The 19,631-nt window shown below is 38.4% G+C and overlaps 1 protein-coding gene across 2 annotated transcripts in view; it reads left to right on the top strand.

Moving 5' to 3' along the window:
* Nucleotides 1-19,631, top strand: part of PCDH19 (protocadherin 19) — a 280,037-nt gene that overhangs the window by 97,590 nt on the left and 162,816 nt on the right. For both annotated transcript variants that reach the window (XM_006902555.1, XM_006902556.1), the window contains exon 3: nt 15,771-15,829. In XM_006902555.1, the coding sequence (XP_006902617.1) occupies nt 15,771-15,829 (59 nt within the window). The remainder of the gene's footprint in view (nt 1-15,770; nt 15,830-19,631) is intronic.

Below are 19,631 nucleotides of genomic sequence, written 5' to 3'. Positions count from 1 at the left end.
CTCTTTCTATCAACCCTATTCACTGTCCAACTCTCTGATGCATAGCACGTAATTGCGAAGACTATAGCCTGGATCAGTCGCACCTTAGTCTCCAGCCTGACTTGAGAGGTCCCTCACAGCCCACTTTCCCAATGCAATTCTTCTCTTGATTTTCTGGTTGCTGTTACCAAGAGTGTTGATTGTGGAGTCAAGCAAACTAAAACTGTTAACTATCTCAGTCTCTTCACCATCCATACTGATGCTGCCAATTGACTCAGTGGTGAGAATCTTTGTTTTCTTGATGTTGAGCTTCAATCCATATAGGAGGCTGCAGTCCATGATCTTCTGCAGCAAGCGCTTCAGGTCCTTCTCAGTTTCAGCAAGCAGGGATGTGTCATCTGCATAAAGCAGGTTGTTGATGACTCTTCCACCAATCCTGATGCCGCATTCTTCTTTGTACAGCCCAATGTCTCAGATGATCTGTTCTGCATACAGATTGAAAAGGTACGGAGACAGAATACATCCCTGATGGACCCCCTTCTTGATTTTGAACCATGTAGTGTCTCCTTGCTCTGTTCTGACGACTGCCTCCTGGTCCAAGTATAGGTTTTGCATTAGCACAATCAAATGTTCTGGGATTCCCATTCTTCTCAGCTTGTTGTGATCCACACAGTCAAAAGCCTTTGCATAGTCAATGAAGCACAGATAGACATTCTTCTGTTACTCTTTGCTTTCTGCCAAGATCCATCTTACATTAGCTATAATATCCCTAGGACCACGACCTTTTCTAAATCCAGCCTGCACATCTGGAAGTTGTCTGTTGACCTATTGTTCCAAACATTTTTGGATCATTTTCACCAGAATCTTGTTGTGTGTGGTATCGGTGATATTCGTTGATAATTTCCACACTCCATTGGGTCACCTTTCTTTGGAATGGGAACAAATATCGATCTCTTCCAGTCAGTGGGCCAGCTCTGTATTCTCCAGAATTCTTGGCACAACTTAGTACATCCAGGGTAGTGTCTGTCTTTTGAAATATGTCAACTGGTATGCCGTCAACTACTGGAGTCTTGTTTTTTCCAATTCCTTCAGAGCAATTTGAACTTTCTCCTTCATCACCATAGGCTCTTGCTCAGATGTCATTTCATGAAACTCTTCTGTGTCAACCAATTCCTTCTGATACAGTGACTCTGGGTATTCCTTCCATCTTCTTTTGATACTTCCTGGATCATTTAACATTCTACCCAAAGTATCCTTAAGTATTGCCACCTGTGGCTTGAATTTGTTTTTCAGCTCCTTCAGCTTAAGAAACGCTGAGCAAGTTTGGCCCTTTTGATTTTGTGACTCCAGCTCTCTGCACATTTCATTATAGTATCTTTTTTTGTCGTCTCAAGCTGCCTTTTGAAATTTTCTGTTTAGCTCTGATATCCATCTTGGTCTTCTTTTTCTGTCTTTGTAATAATCTTTTGCATTCTTCATGGACGATTTTCTTGATATCCTCCCAGAGCTCATTTGGCCTTCGCTCATTGGTGCTCAAGGCCTCAAACCTGTTCCTGAGATGGTTTTGAAGTTTGAGTGGGATAGACTTAAGATCAAATTTTGGTTCCCATGGACTTGATTTAATTTTCCTCAACTTTAGCTTGAACTTGCATATTAGTAGTTGGTGGTCTGTCCCACAATCAGCACTTGGCCTGGTTTTCACTGCTGATATTGAGCTTCTCCACCGAGTCTTTCCACTAATGTAATCTATTTGATTCCTATCCATGCCATCAGGTGAGGTCCATGTGTATAGCCTGCGTTTATGTTTATTATAGAAGGTATTTGCAATGAATAAATCATTGAATGTGCAGAACTCTATCATTCTATCTCCAGCCTCATTTCTCTCACCCAGCCCGTATTTTCCAGCTACTGATCCTTCTTCCCTGTTCCCAACTTTTGTGTTCCAGTCGCCCATTATTATCAATGCATCTTGATTGCATGTTTGATCAACTTCTAACTGAAAAAGTTGGTAGAAATCTTCTATTTCCTCCTCTTTGGCTCTAGTTGGTGCATATATTTGAATGATAGCGGTATTCACTGGACTTCCTTGTGTGCACATGGATATTATCCTGTCGCTCACCACATTGTATTTCAGGATAGGTCTAGAAATGCCTTTTTTAATTATGAAACCAACCCCATTCTTGCTCACCTTTTCATCCCCACCATAGTAAATCATATAATTGTCTGATTCAAAATGTCCCATGCCAAACCATCTCATTTCGCCAATAATATTTATGCGTTCCATTTCTTTCTTAACAATGATCATTAATTTTGCTTCTTCCTTTTTCATGTGTGTGCCTATTGCTATGACCTAATCTCTGAGGACTGCCTTAGCAACATCTCAGAGGTTGTGGTACATTGTATTTTCATTATCATTTATTTCAAGGAACTTTTTAATTTCATATTTTTAATTGTTTTTACAACCTAATCATGTTCTAGCAGGGTGTTATTTAGATTCTGTGTGGGTAGTTTTATAAGTTTTACCCTCTTTTCTTTTTCTGTTTTTATGGCATTGTGATCTGAAAATGTACTTTGAATTCTTTCAATGTTTTTGAATTTGTTGAAGCTTGATTTGTGTCCTAACATACCATCATTTCTGGAGAAAGTAGCATGTGCACTTGAGAAGAAAGTAAATTGACTTTTAATTGACACCTTGAATACATTCACAATTTTCTGTTGACTGATTATATAGTTTAAGTCTATGTGAAGCTTCCTTCTACTTGATCACCTTTAATCATTATACAGTGCACTTCTTTATCTTTTACAGTGGTTTTTATCTTAAAGTCTATTTTATCAGTTATTAGTATTGCCACTAATGCTTCTTTGTGTTTACCATTTGCTTGGTATATTTTCCCCCTCTAACCCTCTGATTTTTAGTCTTTCTCCTTGTTTCTTAAATGTAACTCTGTTGATGAGCACTTCAGTTGTTTCCAACTCTTTGCTATTGTGAATAAAACCACAATAAACATGGGTGTACATATATCTGTTTGGGTGGCAGTTATTGTTTCTTTAGGGCGTATTCCCGAAAGTAGAATTACTAGGTCAAATGGTATGTCTATTTCCAACTTTTTGAGAAAGAGCCGTACAGCCTTCCATAGTGGTTACACCATTTTACACTCCCACCAACAGTGAATAAGGGTTCGAGTTTCTCGACAACCTCGCTAGCATTTGATGTTTGCTGCTCTGTTAAATTTTGCTATTCTTACTGAGGTGAGATGGTATCTCATATTTGTTTTGATTTGTATCTCTCTTAGAGCTAGGGATTTTGAACATTTGTTCATGTGTTTGTTCACCATCTGAAAGTCTTCTTTGGTGAAGTATCTTTTCATATCCTGTGTCCATTTTTAAATTGGGTAGTTTACTTTTATCTTGAATGGTGTGGCATCCACTTCTGTAAATAGCTTGCCTCCAGAAACCCTATGAACCTAGAGGACGGATGAAAGTCACCCACACAATTGTCAAGGACTTTGATTCATAGGGTCACAATGAGTCACCTACAACTCTTTTCTCTTGTAGTGGTGCTCGAGTATTTTAGGAATTCTAGATATAAGTCCCTTATCTGTTATGTCAATACCAAATATTTTTGTGGCTTCCCTTTTTACCCTGTTAGAGACGGTTTTGGATGTGCATAGGGATTTGAGTCTTAGAAGGTCCCATTCATCTATTTTATCCTCTCCTGTTTGTAGATTTTCCAGGATGCTTAGAAGACTGCTTATGTTGTGGATTAGGACTTCCAGAGTTCTTCAAAGCTTTTCTTTAATGAATTTTATAGTCCTTGGTTATAGTCCTAGGTCCATGATCCACTTTGAGTTTGTTTTGTTTTGGGGGGTGTGTGTGTGTGTGTGTATGGAATGAGGTGTGGATCTTGCTTGAGTTTTCTGAAGATACTTTCACAATTTTGCCAGTACCATTTGTTAAAAAGGCTGTCATTTCCCCTATTAACTGATTTCATCTCTTTATCAAAAATCAGTTGACCACAGGTAGATGGGCTGATTTCTGGCTTCTCAATTCTATTTCATTGATCTATATGTCTGTCATTGCACAAGTACCACACTGTCTTGACCACCACACCAGTATAGCAGGATTTGAAATCAGTGAGTGAGTGGGATGCCGCCTACCTTGTTTCTTTTTTTAAGGAGTGCTTTGCTTATTTGGGCCTTTCTCCATTCCAAATAAAACTGGAGATTGACTTTTCCATCTCGTTAAAGAATGGAATTGGTATTTGTATTGGGATTGCACTGAATGCGTAAATTGCTTTTTTTAGCATTGTCATTTTCACAATATTAAGTCTTCTTATCCAAGAGCAACTAATGGATAGAGAAGCTGTGGTATATTTACACAGTAGACTACTATGCTGCATTGAAAAATAAGGAACTCATAAAATATTATACAAAATGGGTGACCTTAAAGGACATTATTAAATATCTCCGTCACAAAAGGACAAATATTGGATAGTGCCACTGTTGCAAAATTGGACTGACATTGGGGTTGCAGGAAGACTGAGAAAGAAGCGATAAATAATGTTTACTACATTGAAAGAGATGAGGAAGAGAACTGTTTAAAACAGATATATGTTTAGGTATTATTTTCATAACAGGAGTCCAGAATAAAGGCTGCACAGAGGAGTGGAGTTGGAGGGAGGGATTGTATAACAATCAAAGAATTTTTTCTTTTACTTTTCAAAAAAGAAGAGCAAATGGAGGAAGGGGGCAGGAAGCAAGTGCAACAATGAATGAATGGAAATCCTAAGTCTCTAAACTTTCATTAAAATTAATAAAACAAACAAACAAAAATATAAGTCTGATAGGAAACATTAATTGGCTTTGGGTTTTTCCCCCATTCTAATACTCTTTCTCTCTTAATTTGTGTATTTAATACAGTCTCATTAAATATGACTATTGACAGGCAAAGTTTTATCATTGTCATTTTACTCAGGTTTTCCCCCCATTTTTTTCTTGCTTACTAACATAATGAAATGTGCAAGGAGCTGGAATCGGAAAATCAAAAGGGCCAAACTCACTCAGCATTTCTTAAGCTGAAGAAACTAAAGTACAAATTAAAGCCACGAGTTGTGATTCCTAAGGATGTTTAGAGCAGAATATTGCATGATTCAGGAAGCACAAAAAGAAGATGAAAGGAGTATACAGAGTCACCGTACCAAAAAGAATTGGCTGATATAGATTTCATGAAACAACATATGACAGGGAGAGGTCCCTGACAAAAGATTTTCCTAAAGCAATTCATCTTTGGATTTTTTGATTGCTGGTGCTGAGAATATTGATTGTGGATCCAAGCAAGCTATAATTACTGACAACCTCAATCTCTTCTCCATCTAATATGATTCTGTCAATTGACCCAGTGATGAGAATATTTCTCTTCTTGATGTTGAGCTTCAATCCATATTGAAGACTACAGTCCTTGACCTTTTGCAACAAGTGCTTCAGGTCTTCTTTAGTGTCAGCAAGCAAGGTTATGTCATCTGCATACTGTAGGTCGTTAATGAGTATTCCTCCAGTTTTGATGCCACAGTTCTCCTCATAAAGCCCTGCTTCCCGAATGATCTGTTCTGCATAAAGATTGCAAAGGTACAGGAACAGGATGCATCCCTGACACAGTTCTTTCCTGATTTTGAACCATGCAGTGTTTCCTTGCTCTGTTCTGAGAATTATTTCTTGGTCCAAGTGCAGGTTTCATATATGCACAATCTAAATTCTGGGATTCCCATTTTCCCCAAGGTTAGCCACAATTCATTGTGATCCACATATAAAATGTCTTTGCATAGTCAATGAAACACCGATAGACACTCTTCTGGTACTCTCTGCTTTCTGCCATGATCCATCTCACATTGGCAATAATGTCCCTAGTGCCACGACCTCTTCTAGACTCAGCCTGTATTTCTGAAGTTCTCTGTCAATGTACTGTTCAAGTCTTTTCTGGATAATCTTCAGCAGGATTTTGCTAGTATGTGATATTACTGATATTGTGCGATAGATTCCACACTCTGTCGGGTCACCTTTTTTTTTGGAATGGGAATAAATATGGATCTCTTCCAGTCGGTTGGCCAAGTAGTTGTTCTCCAGATTTCTTGGCACAACTTGGTGAGCCCATGCAGAGCAGCAACTGTTTGCTGAAATATGTCATTTGGTATTCCATCAACTCCTGGGGCTTTATTTTTTTGCCAAGTCCTTCAGAGCAGCCTGAACTTCCTCCTTCATCACCATTGCCTTATGCTCATGTGTTGTTTCTTGAAATTCTTCTGTGTCAGCCAATTCTTTTTGGTATCATGACTCTGCATATTCCTTCCATCTGCTTTTAATGCTTCTGGAATCATTCAATATCCTGCCCATAACATCCTTAAGCATTGCAACTCATAGCTTAAGTTTTACTTTATTTCTTTCAGCTTAAGAAATGTTGAACAAATTTGGCCCTTTTGATTTTCCTACTCCAGCTGCTTTCACATTTCAGTTTAGTATTTTGCCTTCCTGAGCAGCCCTTTGTAATCTTCTGTTCAGCTCCTTGACGTCTTGGTTTCTTCCTTTTGCTTTGGCTTCTCATTGGTCTAGTGCAATATTCAGAGTCTCTTCTAACATCCATTTTGGTCTTTTCATCTTCTTCCTTCTTAGTAATGACTTTCTGCATTCTCCATGAATTTTATTCTTGATATCTTCCCACAGCGTATCTGGTCTTCCTTCACTATTATTCAAGGCCTCAAATCTATTCCTGAGTTGGTTTTTAAATTCACGGAAGATAGACTCAAGGTCAAATTTTGATTCCTATGGATTGGAGGTAGACTCCTCAAAATCCTATGTTATGTAGATGACACAACCTTACTTGCTGAAACTGAGGAGGACCTGAAGCATTTGCTGCAGAGGTTTGAGGTCTATAGTCTTCAAGAGAAATTGAAGTTCAACATCAAGAAGAGAAATATTCTCACCACTGAGCCATGATAGATGGAGAAGAGATTGAGGTTGTTAGCAATTACAGCTTGCTTGGATCCACAATCAATACTCTTAGCACCAGCAATCAAAAAAAATCCAAAGATGAATTGCTTTAGGAAAATCTTTTGTCAGGGACCTCTCCAGAGTACTGAAAAGCAATGATGTCAGTCTAGAGACTAAGGTGTGCCTGATCCAGGCCATGGTCTTTGTAATTACTTGCAATGCATGAGAGAGCAGGACAATGACTAAGAATAATAAAAGAAGAAATGCCTTTGAAACGTGGTGCTGGAGAAGACTTTTGAACATACCATGGAATGCTAAGAAAACAGATAGGTCTGTCTTGGAGTGAAACCAGGTTTCTTTTTGGAGGCAAGGATTTTGAAGCTGTCTCACGAACTTTGGGCATGTGGCCAGGAGAGACCAGTCCTTGGAGAAGGACAGCATTCTCAGAAGGGTGGAGGGACAGTGCATGACCAGAAGATCCCAGATTAGATGGATTCATACAGTAACTGGGGAAATGGGGTTTGGTGTGGTGGAATTAGTGAGACTGGCTCAGGACAGGGCACAGTTCAGAGCTGCTGTATATCAAGTTGCTACGGGTTACAGGTGACTTGCTGGCACATAACAACAAGGTCATTTAATTTTCCTCTGGTGTTTGTGTGACGGAAGGACTTCTCTAAGAATTTCTTATAGAGCTGATCTTGGTTACAGAAATACCTGCTTTTCTCCAAGCGATATAATTTCTCCTTCATAATTGATGGGCAGCTTTCCTAAGTATAAGATCCTCAGCTGCCTTTCTTTCAGCCTTCTGTATATGCCGTCCCATTGTCTTCCTGCTCTCTTGGTTTCTTCAGAGAAATCAAAACTTATTCTAAGTGCTTCTCCTTTGTAGGTGACTCTTTTTTTGTTCTCATGCTGCTTTTAACATTCATTCTATCTTTATCCTTTATATTAGAGAATGTGACTATGATATATTTTAATGTTTTTCTTTTGGGGTCCAGTCTGTTTGGAGTTGGCTGAACTTCTTGAATGCCAATTTCCTCATTCTTCGTAATACCTGAGAAGTTTTCTTCTAGTAGTTCTTGCACTATTTTCTCAGTGCTTTCCTTTCCCCCTCGTGTTTTGGAATTCCAATCATATGCACTTATTCCTTTTGATGTACCCTACATGATTCTAATGTTTTCTTCATTTTTTTTCAGTCTTTTCTCTGATTTTTCTTCTAGTATGTTCGCATTGAGATCCTTGTCTTCTAGCTCACTGATTTTCTGTTCCTTCTCTTCAGCTTTGCTTTCGCTACCTCCCCTCCAGAATGTCAGAAACTTCTGAAATTTTTATCTTGATGTCTGGATTGTACTTCTATACTTTTCTGTTATTTCAAGTACTGTGTTGGTTGTACTCTCTCTATTTTGTGATGTTTTTTCAAGTTTTATACCTCTTTCTTTAAGTCCTTTCTTCCATCTTTTGCAGTTTCTTTCATAGTTGTTCATGTTCCTCTGTATTGATATATTTCTCTTACTCCTTGTCTCTAGAGAATTCACTTTATTTATGGATTACATTCTTTCTTCTATCATTTGCACCTCTTCCATAGTTGCTCATATAACTCCACATCAATATTTTTCTTCTGGTTCCCTGTCTCAGGGATATTCACTTCATTTATGATCTTCTTTCTTTCTTCTATCAATTTTACCTTCTTCAATAGCTGTTTATATGACTTCTGCTTCCTTGTCTCTGAGGTATTCATTGGGTCTGCAATATACTCTGCTTTTTTAGAAGGCTTATTTTGTGAAGTTTCCTCTCCCACACACATAATATTTGAAGCTTCCTGCTGCTATCTTGACATTATCTGATATTTTTACTTGGTGTGTGTTATGCCGTTTCTATTGTGTCTACATAGGTTGTTGTTAGTTCTTTATCTTTTTAATGTTATTGCAGACTTAAAGTGTTCCATCTGTTGGGGTGAGCAACTCACTCTACCCTTTTGGGGCTATGGTGTGGGAATTTTACCTTTTCTATAGTTATTCAGGTCCTCTCTTGTCTACTGTGCAGTCCTATGGGAGAACTTGAAGCACTTGCTGCAGAAGATCAAGAAATGCAGCCTTCAATATGGATTGCATCTCAGTGTCAGAAAAATGAAGATTCTTATTACTGCACTGATAGGCAGTGCCATGATGGATGGAAAGGAGATTGAAACTGACAACAGCTTCATATTTCTTGGATCCACAAGTAACACCTGTGGTACTAGTAGTCAGAAAACCAGGAGATGCATTGCACTGGGAAAATCTGCAACTAGGAACGTTTCCATATTATTGAGGAATACTGATGTCAGTTTGAAGACTAAGGTGCATCTGATACAGGCCATAGTCTTTCTGATTACTTGCTATGCGTATGAGAGCTTAACAGTGAGTAAGGATGACAGGAAAAGAATTGATGCCTTTGACCTGTGGTGTTGGAGAAGAGTACTGAACATCCCATGGATTGCCAAAAGAACAAACAAATATATCTTTGAGAAAGTGCAGCCAGAGTGCTCTTTGGAAGTAAAGATAATAAACCTTCACCTCACATACTTTAGGCAAGTTGCTAGGAGGTGCTATTCCTTGGAGTGGATATAATGCTCAGAAGGGCAAATTGTCAATGAAGGAAAGGAAGAACCTTGACCAAGTGGATTGACTGCCACAATGGCCTCTAAGGTACCAGTAAGTGTAAGGATAGAATAGGGTTCAGATCTATTATTCATATGGTTGCTATGGGTCATACTCAACTTGATTGGATCTAACAACAACAACAACCACTATACAGGGACTGGGTTTGAGCATGCATTTTGAACCAGTATGAGTAAATCCTCTTGGTGGATTTATCTGTCAAAACTCACTAGAGGGTCAGCTATGAGATGGTTCTGACTCAATGGTACACAACAATGATATAGTATAGTAGGGCATGTATGGTGAGTTGGAATGTAGTTATTTACAGTGTAGTACAAATGAGTCCATAATTATGTATTCTTTCCAATAAGGGTAATTCTGTTACAGTGCTTTTCCCCATAACTGCAGCCAAGTTGATTCCCAAAGAGTTTGAGACTGATTACAAAGATAGGAGATGAATCAGCAAAGTTACTTCACTGTGGGATGGGGGGTGGTTGGGGTGGGGAATCCATTCTGGAAACCTGCCTCATAGACTATGGCTTCAATTTACTTAGAATACAACCTGGGGCATATGCTCATTGTGGTTTGCTAAGTGGTTTGTGGAATTGGATTTGTATACTTGAAGGCGTGGCCTTACAAGAATGAGTGGTTTTAGTGTTTGAGAGGAAAAGGAAAACACAATAAACAAAAAAAAAGAGAGAGAAAACTATAGGAAAGGAGCAAGCATTAACTTGCTGTGGCAGATTAATATTGGACATGCTTGCCTACGGTTAACTGAGCTGTAGCCCAGAGAGAAAAAAAGTGAATAGTTTTCTTGTAATTTATTATCTGTGAGTGGGAATCCTCATGATGAGATATATTATTCCATATGGACTAAGGAGTAAGTACAGTGTTGAAAAAAAATTATTCAATAAATTTTTAAGCTGAGATAGAACGTTGCTGTTGTTAGGTGCCATCGAATTAAGTATGACTCATAGTGACCCTATGAACAGCCATTTTGAAACTTGCCTATCCCGTGCCATCCTCATTATCTCTGAGATATTAGAGCCCATTGCTGAAGTCATAGCGTCAGTCTTTCTCTCCTTTGCTGATCCTCCATCTTTCTAAGCATCATGTCCCTTAGCTGCACCTAGCTACATGTCTGGAGTATGAAAGATGGAGCTTCACCATCCTTGCCTCCAAGGATCACTCTGGAAATACCTTTTCCAGGACATATCTGTTTGTTCTTCTGGAAGTCCATGATGTATTCAGTATTATTCTCCAGCACCACAACTCAAAAGAATCAATTCTTCTTTCATCCATATTGATTGGCTAGCTCTCTTATGTGTAGCAGGTGATTGAGAAGACCATAGCCTGAATAAACGCAGGTTATAAACATGGATTTCACCTGATGGTATGCATAGGAATAAGATTTATTATATCTGTGGAAAAAACCACTGGAGAAGCTCAATATCAGCTTCAATATCAGTGAAAACAAGGCCAGGAGCTGATTGTGGAAGAGACCACCAGCTACTCATATGCAAGTTCAAGCTGAAGCTGAGGAAAATTAAACCGAACCCACGGGAACCAAAATATGACTTTGAGTTCATCCCACCTGAATTTCAGAACCATCTCAGGAACAGGTTTGAGGCCTTGAACACTAATGAGTGAATACCTGATGTGTTGTGGGAGGATGTCAAATGTATCACCCAGAAAGAGTGCAGATGGTCATTACAAAGACAGAAGAGGAAGAAAAGACCAAAATGGATGTCAGAAGAAACTCTGAATATTGCACTGGAGTGCAGAGAAGCCAAAGCACAAGGAAGAATTAAAGATACTAAAGAGCTGAACAGAAGATTCCAAAGGGCAGCACAGGATGACAAAGCAAAATATTACAATGAAATGTGCAAGGAGCTAGTGTCGGAAAATCAAAAGGGCCGAACTCGCTCAGCATTTCTTAATCTCAAGGAACTGAAGAACAAATTCAAACCTCAAGTTGCTATAATCAAGGATGCTTTAGGCAAAATATTAAATGATCCAGGAAGTATTAAAAGAAGATGGAAAGAGTATACTGAGTCACTGTAGCAAAAGGAACTGGCAGACACAGAAGAATGTAATGAAATAACATATGAGCAAGAGCCTATGGTGATGAAGAAAGAAGATCAAGCTGCTTTGAAGGAAATGCAAAAAAATACCAATTGACATATTTCAGCTAACAGATGCTGCCCTGGATGTGCTCACCAAGTTGTGCCAAGAAATCTGGAGAACAACCACTTGGCCAACTGACTGGAAGAGATCCATATTTGTTCCCATTCCAAAGAAGAGTGACCCAACAGAGTGTGGAAACTATAGAATGATATAATTGATTTCACACGCAAGCAAGATTCTACTGAAGATTATCCAAAATCGACTGGAACAGCACATCAGCGGAGAATTGCCAGAAGTCCAGGCTGGGTTTAGAAGGGGTCGTGGTATGAGGGATATTGTAGCCGATGTTAGATGGATCTTAGCTGAAAGCAGGGAATGAATACCAGAAGAATGTCTATCTGTGTTTCATTGATTATGTATGCAAAGGCGTCTGACTGTGTGGCTCATAACAAACTGTGGATGACTCTGAGAAGAATGGGAATCCCAAAACACTTGATCATTCTAATGTGAAACCTATACTTGGACCAAGAGGCAGTTGTCATAACAGAGCAAGGAAACAGTGCATTCAAAATTGGGAAAGGCGTACGCCCGCGATGTGTCCTATCTCCATACCTTTTCAACCTGTATGCAGAACAGATTATCCCAGAAGCTGGGCTCTATGAGAAGTGTGGCATCTGGATTGGTGGAAGATCTATTAACAATCTGCGTTATGCAGATGACACAATCCTGCTTGCTGAAACTGAGGAGGACCTGAAATGCTTGCTGCAGAGGGTCAAGAACTGCAGCCTTCAGTATGGATTGAAGCTCAATGTCAAGAAGACAAAGATTCTCACCACTGGACCAATTGGCAGCATCAGTATGAATGGTGAAGAGATTGAGATTGTTAACAACTTTAATTGGCTTGGCTCCATGGTCAACACTCTTGGCACCAGTAGCCAGGAAATAAAAAAAAAATGTATTGCAATGGAAAAGTCTGCTGTTAGGGACCTCTCCAGGATACTGAAGAACAATCGTGTCACTCTGGAGACTATGGTGCATCTGATACAGGCTATGGTTTTTGCAATCACTTATTATGCATCAGAGAGTTGGACAGTGACTAAGGAGGATGTAAGGAGAATTGATGCCTTTGAGCTGTGGTGCTGGACAAGAGTATTGAATGTACCATATACTGCCAAGAAAACAAACAGATTCATCCTGGAGAGGGTTAAACCAGACTGCTCCTTGGAGGTAAAAATTCTGAGGCTTCGTCTAATATACTTTAGACATGTTGTAAGGAGGGAGAGGGTCTTGGAGAGAGACATCATGCTTGGGAGGTGGATTGATTCAGTGACTTGAGTAATCGGGATGGGTGTGTCAGAGGCAGTGAGATTGGCACAGGATAGAGCAGGTTTAGGGTTGTTGTACATAGGGTTGCTGAGTCGCAAGCGACTCGACGGCACATAACAACAACGATCTTTAAATTGACATAATTTCTCTTCAGTATTTTGATACTACTTTTTTTTGCCTGACTGAGGTAAAACTCTTTTGTTTTAAATGAAATTTTATTTTAATTATGATTTTAACAATCACAGAGAAGTTAGATTTTCATTCATTCATTGTTGCCCAACTTGGGGATTACATATTCTATAGAAAGGAGGGCATAAGAAATTCCCCTTTGGACTCATGATCTTTTAATTGTTTTACATGAGAGGAAAAAGAATATCACAGAGATTAAGTAACTTTCCCTAGGTTGAATAATGAGACTAATTATTGTGTTGAGTGCTTATTATATGTTGTGCTGTCAAATGCTAAGTCAACAGTTGAAATCCACCAGTTGCTCTTTAAAAGAAAACGTGGGCAGTAACCTTTTATAAAAATTTACAGCCTTGGAAACATAAACAGAGAGGATTAGCTGTGAGTCAACATAGGATATACTACGAGTTAGAATTGACTCAGAGGCAGTGGATTGTATTTGTGTGGGCCATGGTGAGTGCTTAAATAGTTTCTCAGTTTAATGAGACAGTGTGCTTTTAGGGGGTTTCTGGGGAACTTCTATTTGTTCTATTCAATACTGCATTGAATGTCACAGAAGAGCACATTTTACCAATGCCACTTAAGCCTACAATACTGATGTTGTGTACCATGACTTGGAACCAATCTATAGCTGTCTCTCTGATGGGTTTTCAGGGGCTGTTAATCTCATGAGAGGATATTGCCCATCCTTCTCCCACAGAGCAGCTGATATAACAAATAAATAATGAAGGGTTGACTCCAACATTTGAATCAATCATCCAATTCCGTGACTGATAACATCTACCAGTAAACACTTAGATTGTGTTCCCAGCACAACTTTAAGTTTGCCTCCTCCTCCTGTGTTTGTTGGCATGAATTCCAACATTTGTCTTTTGAACATATTAGAAATGGATTGGCCCATCTGATTTTTAATTTTCCCCACCACTTCATTCCAATAGCACCAACTATCACTGGGAGTTTACACTGTTGTTGTATACTGTTAAGTTGTAACCAACCAATCGCTGACCCTCTAGTGGGCTTACAGAGGCAGTAAATCCCATTGGAGGAGATTACTCATCCTTCTCCGTGGAGCACTAACGGATTTGGACTGCATGCCTTGTTAGTAGTGTAATTCCTTACTATTATGCCAAAAGAGAAGGGGATTTTATCTTCTAGAGAAAAGCGGTTTGAGTACATATTACAAGACTACTTCAAATGAGAGACATGGGCTGGGGGTGGTAGGAGGGGACAGGATGACACCGGAGTAAGTATTGGACTGTGCCGGGATTTTGCTTCTTTCTCAATTCTTTCTCCTCCTTTTACTTACCATTTCCACCATTTCTATCCCCACCTACTCTTGGAACGTAGATTTCCTACTATGAAAGCTAGTTTTCTGAATCCTATATGGAGACTAGATCTGATCTTACCTGTCCCATTTTCTCCCTTATCAAAGGAGAGGTCTTAGAGAGCAAGTCCTGTGATTGTTAAGAAATCAGGCAAAATTAGTGCCTGAAAGAATTAGAAAATGGGTACCCAGACAAGAATCCATTAGTTTGTTAGTTAAAAAACTCCTTTGTTTCCTTTTCCAATCACTGTCACCTGAGCTAATTTTAGAGGTCTATAAATAATGATGAGAATTCTAGTAAACTGACAGCAGAGTGGAAATGTCCTTGGCCATTTTTCTTCCTACAAAGACTCAAGGAGAATATTTTTGGGCTAAGAAGATCCACTTTACTAGCTGTGTTCTCCAACTTCTAAGGCTGCCTTCCTCCACTCCCTTTCAACCTGTGGTGCTCATAAATTATTTTCACATCCCTTTCATCTGTCAAGTATTCTACATGTGCTTTTGTAAAGTTTTTGCTAAGCAAGTTTACTGTAACCAGATTAGACAGTAGTGTTTTAGTGATAGGGCCTGAGACAGCGATTTGCTTGCAATTTTGTGTTTTACATGAAAGACTTTATCACCCCCTGTGTACTGCTCTTGACCTCAGTTTTAGGTGTAATACTTGTTTGATTTTATATCTGTGATTAAACAAAGGCCTTTCTGCATAATCAGTGTTGACCAAAATGTCTTAAAACAAAGGAAAGTGCAGAGTTTAAATTCACAGTGGAGGATTACCCTCTTCGTATTTTCATATCCATGGAATAAATATTTCAACATATTATCTACAACTAATAAAAATACCTTTGAACTTCTAGTCAAACTGATGGATACAGAATTGTGTCTACTGGGGAATGGAAAGCGTTTAGTTTCTACAAAGATTGTGGGTCATGTTTTATCTTCTCTGTAAGTGGTTTCATAATCAGTAAGTAGCCAGCAATATTGTAGAGAGTGCTTGTGTCAAATCCATCTTGGCATACATGAGAGGTGCCTCCTCAGAGTCTCCAGGAATTCAAGTAGGTGGGAGTCATTCCTCAGGCTGTTGTCCTGCCATAGCCTCCGTTTCCAACCCATATCTTGCATTTAGCCCAGTACAAAACCTCTCCCTAAGTAGGAAAATTTGACATTTCTCATCAATGATATGTGTGACATTTTAATTTTTCCCCCCTCTTTTAGACTGAAAACTATTCTTTTGACTCCAATTATGTGAACAGCCGAGCCCATTTAATCAAAAGGTATGTTGGTTTGCTTATCTTTTCTCTACATTTTCCATTTTTTACATCAATTCCTCTACTTGGTTGCACCACTAAAGTTAATATAAAAAGAAGAATTTTAATTTTACAAAATCATGGCTTTCCCAGAATTTAAAATTAGTAAATTCTGTTTATTGCACAAATTTTGGAAAACTAGAAAACACTAAAAACAAATGAAAACCATTAATAATCTAAAAGTAATAGGTGCTAGAATTTTATCATATTTCTTTGCATCAAAATGAATATATAATTGGAATCATGTTAAAATCATAGTTTATGTGATAATTTAGAAATATATTATTAGAAAGTATTTAAAAAATACTATTGATATAAAACTTTGTGTTGTGCTTTCTTTTATGTAAAGGAAATTCTTAAACCTTTTTCATGTGGAATGTCCAACGAATTCTATGACTGCTATTACTTTGACAATTTTGGAATCATTTTCAGTACATTTTCATGACAGAGAAACTAATTCCTTATCTTCTTAAATACTGTGTATATGAAGGAAAGATAGAAGATACTTTACCAATTAAATATTTTTTAAAATATGTAACTGTTAGGTAGATAATGAGCACTACATTGGAACAGATTTGAGGAAGAACTATTTGAAAGGAATATATGATTAGGCATTATATGTATGACAACAATCTGGAAAAAAGGCACCTTGCAAAGTGGACTGATGGAGGGGAAAGGGAAGAAAATGTGCAACAATTTATAAGTGAAAGCCTATCCTTTCTGTAAACATACGTTAAATCACAATAAAAAGAATTTTTTAAAAATATTTAAGGGTAATTAAAATGTTGTGTGCTGTCGAGTCAGAACCAACTCATATCTCGTGGAAAACCACCAGCCGGTTTTCTGAGGCTTATCTGGGAGGACATTGCCCATCCTTCTCCTACAGAGCAAATAGTAAAGTTGAATCATGTGCCTTTGAGATTGAAGCACAGCTTCTTACCACTAGACCACTAAATAAAACTTTCAAAGTAGAGATTTACATGATTTAATGGATATCACTCAGTTGCGCACAGAGCCACAATGTATGTGAGTACAGTGCTAGAGGCTGCTAAGGAAGATTCTAGTTTGTGCAGTGGGCATTAAAGTAGAGCAAAGGAGGACAAAACAAGAGAACCAGGAATTCCTCCAAGGAGGGATGTCCAAGCAAAGCAGAGAACTTCTCATGCATAAAAATCAGTACTGACCATTCAAATAGTTCCTTTATTACTGCATCATATAAATAGCATATTGAATGGTCCAGTGGTTATTATGCAGCTAAAATTGAACTGATTTTATTTGTTAAAATAATAGAAATGAAATAGAGAGTCAAGCAGATTATGTTAGAGTTTCTGTATAGGAGACCTGAAAATTCTATTATTTTGCCGGCTTTCATCCTAGCAGAGTATGATTCAAGGTACAGACTAGCTTGTTATACAAGCAACTTTCTTATTTGATTTAATTTAAAATCCTGAAATAACCCTTGAATGTTGGTTTGGGATTGTTTTTTAGTTTAAGTAATAATCACTAATTATCTGAAAATGTATATCTCAGTATTACCAGTACTACCAGTCATAGCATATCTGGAAGATTTTTTGAGGAGTTGGAAAAAAAATCCATTACCAATATATTTTTTTATCCCACAGGACTAAAACAAACAGTAAAGAATTCTAATTTTTTTCCATTGTTTTATCTTTGTTTTTTGCATTCCCCCCGCTTCTATAACATCTCGTGTGAAAAACAATGTATATGAATTTTGGAAGTAAACCAGTTATTTTGTCTTATGAGGAAAGAATAATAATCAACATGTACTGACTATAGTGACCCTGCAGCAGGGGTTTGTTTTGTTATTTCCTTCTTTGTAACTTATTTCAAATGCGCTTTGTTAAAAAAAAAGCCAAAGTATATGAATGAAACACAGAGTATATTAATTTCATACACAAATCAATGTAAAATAAAAATAAAATAAAACATCTGGTGAAAAATTGACTGGCCTTATGCTTATAGGATTCTTGGACCAGCTCCATGTGCCTGGAAATTCTATGACCAAGTAAAGCTGATAATAGAGTTTCAGAGTCTGACAGAAAGCCAAAACTCCCAGGGTTTCTCGCTATCTTTTTTTTTTTTTTTTTTTGGTTTCTCACTATCTTAAGTCAGCCCTGAATCTCCAGTTCACAAGACAAATTGATATTATGAAAACTTAAATTTAATCATTTAGCTTCTAGGATATGTGCTTTTCCACAGTAGCTTTGAGTTCACTACAAAACCCTGATTTAGATTAATCAGATGCTTTTTGTTGACACTTGTTATGTGTCATTGAGCGGTCTGTGACTCATAGTGACACTTCATACACCAGCTCTGAACCCTGCCCAATCCTGAACCAATTTCACTGACTCCAACATATCTATCCCCATTACCCCAGTACTGTGGCAATCTATCTCATCCAGGTTCTTTCTCTCTGCATTGTGCCTCCACTTTTCTAAGCATGATGTTCTTCTCCAAAGACTGATCCCTGCTAGCCATGTACCCAAACTTTGTGAGATGAAGCTAAGCTTCAAAATCCTTCCCTCCAAGAGACAGCTTGGTTTCGCCCTACCCACGACAGACCTGTTTGTTCTCTTGAAAGTCCATAGTATTTTCAAGACTGTTCTTCAGCAACACAATTCAAAGGTATTGATTTTTCTTCTATCGTTCTTCTTGTTGTTGTTGATTGCCTTCAAGTTGAGCACAACTCACAGCAAGCCTATGGACAAAAGGCCTAAAGCCCCTCTACAACTATTAACATTTATCCAAGTTCATATAGTTTCTGGAGGCAAGTTATTTAGGAAGTGGATGCCACATCTGCTTCCAAACCTGTCATAGAATGTTATTGGTTGAGTCACCTGCAATGCATAGCAACCCTATGTACAGCAGCTCTGAACCCTTCCCTGTCCTGAGCCAGTCTCACTAATTCTGATACACCAACCTCCATTGCCCCAAAAGACTTGTCATTCTTAGACTATCAGAAATTCAAGCCAGTTTTGGAAGATGCCGTTGCATTAGAGACATTATCGCCAATGTCAGATAGATCTTGGCTGAAAGCAAAGAGTACCACAGGGGTGTCTATCTATGTTTCATTAACTACGCAAAGGCATTTGACTCTGTGGATCACAACAAACTGTGGTTAACCTTGAGAAGAATGGGAATCCCAGAACATTTGATTATGTTCATGTAAAACCTATACTCGGACCAGGAAGCAGTCCTCATAACAGAGCAAAGAAACACTTCACAGTTCAAAATCAGGAAAGGAGTGTGTCAGGGTTGCATCCTGTCTCCATAGGATTTCAATCTCTCTGTGGAACAGATCATTTGGAGAGCTGAACTTTAAGAAGAAGAATGTGACATTAAGATTGGAGGAAGACTCATCAACAACCTGTGTTATGAAGATGACACAACCTTGCTTACTAAACTAAAAGGTATCAATTCTTCTTTTGTCACTTTTTTTCTGTATACCATCAAAATTGGATCTGACTGGCACAGGACGAGATTGCCCCTGCTTCTCCAGTGGAGCATCTGGTGGATTTGAATGGCACACCTTTAGGATTGCAGTGCAGTTTCTTGCCACTAGGCCACCAGAGCTCCCTCTCTTCTTCTGTCATCCATAGTCTATCCAGTTCTCTGATGCATAGCTAGTAATTCTGATATTGAGATTGTACACACCTTTAGTTTGTTTGGCTCCACAGTCAACACTCTTGGCACCAGTAGCCAGGAAATTAAAAGGAGCATTGCCATGGGAAAGTCTGCTGTTAGGGAC

Source organism: Elephantulus edwardii, unplaced genomic scaffold, assembly GCF_000299155.1.
Source record: "Elephantulus edwardii isolate Elephantulus edwardi_28Jun2011 unplaced genomic scaffold, EleEdw1.0 scaffold00428, whole genome shotgun sequence".
Lineage (NCBI taxonomy): Eukaryota > Metazoa > Chordata > Mammalia > Macroscelidea > Macroscelididae > Elephantulus > Elephantulus edwardii.
This window is presented reverse-complemented; position numbering and strand designations above follow the sequence as displayed.